The sequence below is a fragment of the Gossypium hirsutum genome, chromosome A01 (genome assembly GCF_007990345.1).
Source record: "Gossypium hirsutum isolate 1008001.06 chromosome A01, Gossypium_hirsutum_v2.1, whole genome shotgun sequence".
In the NCBI taxonomy this organism is placed as follows: domain Eukaryota; kingdom Viridiplantae; phylum Streptophyta; class Magnoliopsida; order Malvales; family Malvaceae; genus Gossypium; species Gossypium hirsutum.
Genome location: NC_053424.1, coordinates 105753475 through 105760656, shown reverse-complemented (window position 1 = coordinate 105760656; position 7182 = coordinate 105753475). Strand labels below are relative to the sequence as shown.

General features: G+C 33.0%; 1 protein-coding gene across 1 annotated transcript; it reads right to left on the bottom strand.

Annotated features, from left to right (window-relative positions):
• Positions 1-5643: 5643 nt before the first annotated feature.
• On the bottom strand, positions 5644-6786 carry LOC107916754 (glycine-rich protein 2). Its single transcript, XM_016846121.2, has one exon. It carries the CDS (start codon positions 6527-6529, stop codon positions 5999-6001), a length of 531 nt encoding a protein of 176 aa, XP_016701610.1. The 5' UTR covers positions 6530-6786; the 3' UTR covers positions 5644-5998.
• Between the last annotated feature and the right edge of the window lie 396 nt (positions 6787-7182).

Genomic DNA, 7182 nt, shown 5'->3' with positions numbered 1-7182 from the left:
CTTCTCTGGATTTTAACGTGGACTTAAATTCAGCCTTCTTTTCATTTCAAAGATAAATTTATAAGGTGTCCGATCATACCTATAAAAAGGATCGGTGGCGACTCCCTCTTTATTTTAAAATCAAACTTCAAGTTTTCAAATTTTCAATAAATCGCCGCAATTAACGACCGAAACCAAAATTTTTATGTCACTACACTCTTCATTTAGTTTTGGCACAATTTTTTAGTCTAGTTTTTTTCGCAACTTTTTTTTTTTGGTTGAATGCAACTTTTAGTGTTTTACTTCATGATTTATTATCTTTTATTTTTATATTCTATTATTTTAATTTATTTAACGTTAAATTGAAAATAAAAATTGCCCTTAAATACTACAAGTAAGATGAAGACCATTAGATATTAATTATAAGGCTAGTATTTAGTATATTGATAGTATTTTTGTTAATTTCATAAGCAGCCTTAAAAAATTGTTATGTATTTTTTTTAAAATATTTAGTTTTTAATATTTAACTATATTTTTATAGGACATTTGTCAATCCCTTGATCCTACTTATGAAGTCTAAGAACTCTATTGTATCAAATATTATCCCTGGCTCATGTGGCATTTTATATATACTTCATTGTCAACATAAATAAAAGTTTTAAAAGTTTTTATGAATTTTTTTTGAAATTTGTTGAATTTTAAAATGTTTATATATATATTGAACTTTTATGAATTTAATCTGAATTGCAACAGAGTAAACGCTATCTTCATGCCTTTATTATTATAATATATATACACTTTTATATAACCTTTAAATAAAACAACTAAAAGTCATGTCTAAAGATCAAACTCATGTTTAATAAGATTTATATATAAGTTCTTTACCACTTCAACTATAATCATTGTTGAAGAAATCTTAAACAAACTTTTTTTTTTTACCTAAAATATTATTCTTATCTACATCATGTGTGTGATATAGTCTAATTTATACATTACCCTTTCTACTACAATTTTATATTTATGTTAAGGATTATCAACTTAGTTTTTTTGTATTCTAATTTAAATACACATTAAATATTTAAAACTAATTTTAAATTTAATCATATATCAATTTTGAAATAAATATGTTAATTTATTTTATTTTAATTAATTAATTAATATAATTAAAAATAATTTATTAAAGTATATGTTTTTAATAATAAATTAATATGTTTTTAATAATAAATTAACTTTTGTTGATTATAAATATCATTGTAAATGCTAAATTGTAGTTGATTTGATTGGGTAAATTCTGGAATTTATGAGCATACTTCTAATAAATTGTTTAGTATACTAAACATATAACACTAAATCTTATATTTAAAAAAAAATTGTAATGTTACGTTATTTGTAATTGTTTAAACATGTATCCATAATCATAAGTAGATCTAGAGGAAAGTTTGCAAGTGTTTTGCTCCCTTTCAAAATGAAAAATCGCCTCTATAATATTGATGGGTGTCAAATTCACCAACAATAAATCTTACGCTTAAAAATAGAATATAAAATTCGTAATATAGGGTATAAGATCGATCCCAAAAGGATTGAACTGATAGTGTTCAAATTTCTCACAATAGGCCACTTCGTGAACAAATTTTGTGCCTACAAACTTTGCAATCTTGCGTAAAATAAAGAAGAGATTAAAATATAACGAAATTAAATAAAATAAAAATAAAAACTAAAATGATAGATAAAAGGTGAATTTCGAAATTAAATAAAGTAAGTCGAATTGATAAAAGCTACAGCCTTAGGTATGATGTCGGTTTCAGTTTCAAAATCAATCACAGACTATCAAGCGAGCAACCCTAAAAGCAACTTCAATGTTTTAATTCGGTGACATTTTTGTAAACTAGAAGAACTTAACTCTAATGATGATCTCAACTGCGCAGATAAATTAGATCACTAAATCTTATAGCATTGCCCAACTGTACTCCCAATCTAACCAAATTAATTTATTCTTCTGTAGAATGATTCAGTGTTGAATTATTTGTACCAATTATATATTGTTCCCAATAATGTACTAGGGATTCTTTCTTAAAACGAAATTGAAAACAATATTATGAAACAATCCAAGGAAAAAAATAAATATCTAAAAAAAAAGTTAAATATGAATTTCGACCTCACAACTCAAATACCTAAATTTGGTCACCATTTGGCTAAAATATAATTTAGTTGCTCATAATGATCAAATAAATAGAATTTAGTTGAAAGAAAGGAGTTTTGTTGAAAATTAATGTCGCATAAAGAGAAGGAAAAGCAATAAGATTCCTGTTCTGTTTTAAGCTGAATTTTTTTCTACTATTCTACTCCTAAATGAACTTTTAAAAATAAAATTTAATCTTAATTAAATTCTTAATAAATATATTTAAAAATAATATTTAAATACAATAATTAAAAATAAATATTAAAATAAAATCATCCTAAAAGTAAAAAAATTGCATACCCAAATCATCCATATGACTCCATATTTAATTTGTTTTTGATATTTTTGGATTTGCATCAAACCTACATAAAAATTTTAAATAATAAATATCAAATTTAGTAGCATTGTGCTTAAAAATTCATCAAAAAGAAGCATTTAAATATGGATTTAACATTCTATCAAATTTCCCTCAAACTTGGTTCATGCTTGTCCTCAATTAATATTTTTTCAAGAAGGTATTCATTTTATAGTGTTACACAAATTAAGCAAAGAAATGTATATGAAGTGACACAGATTTTGAACTCCACTGATAATCATTAAATGATTTTCTTAAAATTAAATGCCAATTTATGTTGAATATCCCGTTCCCCAATAAACAATTATATTTGAAGTAGGAATATTAAAAGTTCTATAAACTACTGGTCGTAGTGAAATAAAATAAAATAATTTTTTTTTAAAATTAATAATTGTTAATAAAAAATTAAAAAAAAAAACAGAATGCAATGAAAAATTATTGAGTTGTTGAATTCGTGAAAGTTGTTTTTTCCTCGTTAGGTTCTTTTTTTAATTTTGTTTAAGAGGTGGGTAGTAGTTGTTAAAATTGTAAAAGTGGGTAGTTCTTGTTTTAAGATAGATAATATAGAGTCAAAATAAGATGAATAATCATAAAATCATCAAGAAAAGAAGATGACTCGTGCTAAAAAATAAACCGCCTTACTACTTCCTGGCACGTATTGAAAATACACCTTAAAAGCCAAACAATCTTGAAATAGCAATCCTAACTAAAAAAAAAAAAACCAAAGATCCTGTTTGGGAACAGATGACGAATCCAACTCCATTAAAATCCAATCAACATTGAAGGAACGCAACCAAGAAAGAACCTCTAGAACGACAAATGCCTTAGCTATGCTAGGATCCATCACCGACTGTGCAATACCTATAAAACACTTAGAAACATGGCCATGTGAATCCCTCAGCAATGCAGCATAATTAGTGGTCACATCGTCCTCGATCCAAGCCTCATCTACGTTGCATTTAAGAAAACCTAAAGGCGGCCTTAACCATGTTGTATTAGCAGCGTGCTACAAAATATTAGAAACTGGAAGCTTTGACTCCTCCATACATAGATGTTACGGTGAAACCAGATGCTCTACAAAATAGTTAGACCCATACTGATAAGTTGTGCTTATAAGAAGATTGCAATAAAGGGATAATAAAATTATCAGTAACATACTGACCAGGCTGCAGCCTCGCTAATTGCAAAACAGTCACCGCAACCAGACACACACAATAAACACATAATTGAGATCGTTGATCCTTCCACTTCGAGCACACGGGACAGCCACATTGATACCTCTCTCAACCAAGTGAGCTTTTGTTGGCAAAAGACCTCGAAGACATCTCCAAACAAAGTCTTCAACCTTTGGTGGAACCTTACAACTCCAAAACCATGACCATGGTCCTTCAACAAATTGATCACGTAAATTAGCATTCAACTCTAAAGCCACCCTTTAACTGGTCCTAATACTATAACGACCGTCCTTACTATGATGCCAAATAAGCTTATCCTGCTGCTTGTGAACACTTACACATTGACATCAATAGGAGTAAGGATGCCTTCCATAAAATCCACATTCCGAGCCATTTCATCTATTGAGAATAACTGATTCACCCTCAAGTTTTCCAAACCCGACAAAGGTATGGAGTCGATGCAAAAATTGTGTCCCCTAACCAAGGTTCATAGAAAACCTTTATGGTCAAGCCGTCGCCCAAACACCAACAATAGCCACTAGCTAGCAGCCCCTTCGCTGAAAAAAATAATTCTCCACGTATACGATGGATTAGAACCCATATCAACAGTAAACAAATCCCAATCAGGAAAATATTTGGTTTTGATACGACTAAAGAGAGTATCTGAGTGAATAATAAGGCGCAACGGTTGCATGCCAAGCATATTAAATTACGTTTCTATCATATCCTCATCTATACTAAATTTATAATTTTGTAATTTAAAAAAAAAAAACCTTCGAAGTAATTTTATCATTTTAGAGGCCAAAGCTCTTGCCATTTGCATTCTACCATTCCAGCGGAACACATCTAATTGGAGTCGTATGCATATATTTTCTTATACAATGTCTATAACTTCAACCATTAATCAATTACTCAAATCCGCATATCCTTCTGATTGACGGAGAGAAAAATATATATGTTAAAAGTCAAAAGAAAACTGTGAAAAAAATAAAAAAAAAACCCACAATGCCGTGATGAATTAAGTATCAATCTTGTATGGAAAAAATGTTGAATACGTGAAAAGTGGAGCTTGGCAGGACAAAACCCAAGGATTGACATCATAGGAGCTAGCGATTGGAAATGAGATGCCATTAGGCCGAACTACCCCAATTTCCATATACCATCCTACTCGATATTGTCCGTAATAAAAGGTAGGGACTAAGTAGGACAAAGATGTCTCCAAGCAATTCCAACTACTCCCAATATCCAACTACAATGATTACTCCACCTTAACACCCCCCCCCTCAGTTTCCATGTTCCCATAGACATTTTAAACATATCAATTCAGTTTTGCAACTTGGTTCTATACTTTTCTTTCAATTTTTTCCACAAACAAGGTCCAACAATGCATGTTTCTAAACTGAATAGCAACAAAGAGGTATACAACCATTCTTGCAGTCCTATCCAAGTGCCTCCCATTGTTCTCATAAAATTTACTAGAGAACAGAGTACCCATCATGATTTAACCTTTTGTTCAACCCTCTCATAAACCAAGAAAAGGGTTAATGCAGAGAGAGATGGAAAAATGGACCACTTGGGATTAAAAAAAGCAAGGCAGTAGCACATAATCGGGGGAGGTTATGTTGCATTATTCACCAATGAGTCCCAAATCCCAATCCTTGAAACAAAGGGCAACCATCTAAAAATGTCAAAATGTTGTAAAATATGGTTCAATCATATTAACACAAATTACAGTAGGAGTCCCTACCCATCTAAGAATATAAACAAACAAAAGAAACCTTGAAACAAAGGGCACCATGCTAAAAATGTCAAAATGTTGTAAATTATGGTTCAATCATATTAACACAAATTTCAGGTTCAAGGCACATTACAACCAGAACGTAACCAAAACAAATCACATCTAAGCATTATATAAAGAAATTCATGAAAGAGTACTGAAATTAAAAGAAAAAGGATTGAAACCAAACCATCATCCATCAGTTTGTATTTATATGATATCGATACAAACACTTGATGACAGTGAGTTTTAACATCATTTTCTTCTTCATTGTTGTTTTCCAATCGACACTAATGTCCACCCTCACTGTAAGACTACTACGAAAGCACTCATTACAACCATTTGCCAACTTCAAAATCCAAAAAGACAAAACAGCAAACTGACTAAGAGAAATTGTCCTGCATAAACTGGAAAAGGAAAACATAAAAAGCAAACCATACGATAATAACGAAACCGACACAAACAGTAGCGGAAGAGGAAAAAAGGATGGATCGGAGGAGATGCGAATGACACATTTAAATCCCCCCTCAAAATTAGCGACCACTGTTGGGACACTCCCTAGCGAAATGCCCAGAGCCTCCACAGTTGTAACAAGCACCGCCGCCTCCTCCGCCCCCTCCGCCGCCATATCTGCCTCCACCGCCACCGCTACCCTGCCCACAGTCCCGTGCTAAATGGCCCATCTCACCACACTTATAACATCCGGCGCCTCCACCACCGCCTCCTCCACCATAACCGCCTCTCCTTCCCCCTCCACCATAACCACCGGATCCACCGCCATAACCGCCATAACCACCACCACCACCGCCACCGCGTCCGGATCTAGATGATCCACGAACAGGGTTGCCGTTGGGGCCAGTGACCTCAATAGCCTTGGGGCGACCTTCAGAAGACTCGACAACGTACTCGACCTCTTCACCATCAGCAAGGCTACGGAAACCCTCGGAACGGATGGAAGACTGGTGAACAAACAAATCGTCGCCGCCGTCGTCAGGGGATATGAAGCCATAACCCTTTTGGTCATCGAACCACTTCACCTTGCCGGTCATCCTATTCTCACCCATCTTCAAAATCCCAAAACAACACTCACAAACCACAGAAATGAAAAAGGGGGGCGCAAAAGCGAAGTCTCAGTGAGGTCGGGACTTTATATTGAAGATCAGAGGAATGCAAAAGGTGTGACTGCCACGTCAGCCTTTGGGAATTATAATTAATAATAATTACTTCTGTTTCAAAAGTTAATTCGAACCAAAACGACGGCGGGGTTTCATAGGAAGGGATCGGACGGCTAGGGGTTAAGGATAAGGTGGATGAATATGAAGCGCCAGATTTTACGATGGGAAACCTAAATCGGTTTTTTTGGGGGGATGTGAAATTACGAAAGAGTCCGGAGTCCTGAGAGAGAAAAAGAAGGGTTACTTTGATGGGACCCCACAGTAAAAACAAAAATCTGATCTAAAGGACAATCCTACCCTGTCGTATTTATGTACTTATTTATCTATTGGCGGACTGCACGGAGAAATTAATCTGCATGATTACTGATTTAATTAATTAATTAATCTGGTCAAAGGGTAAATTAGGGACTAAAGAAAGTCACACTGAGCGGATGGGACATTTCGATGGGGTCGCTGTTTTTTAAAACTTTACTAGTGCATGTTTTTTATGCTTTTAAATCACACTTCAAAATATCAATAAGATATTATTTTACCATTTAAAT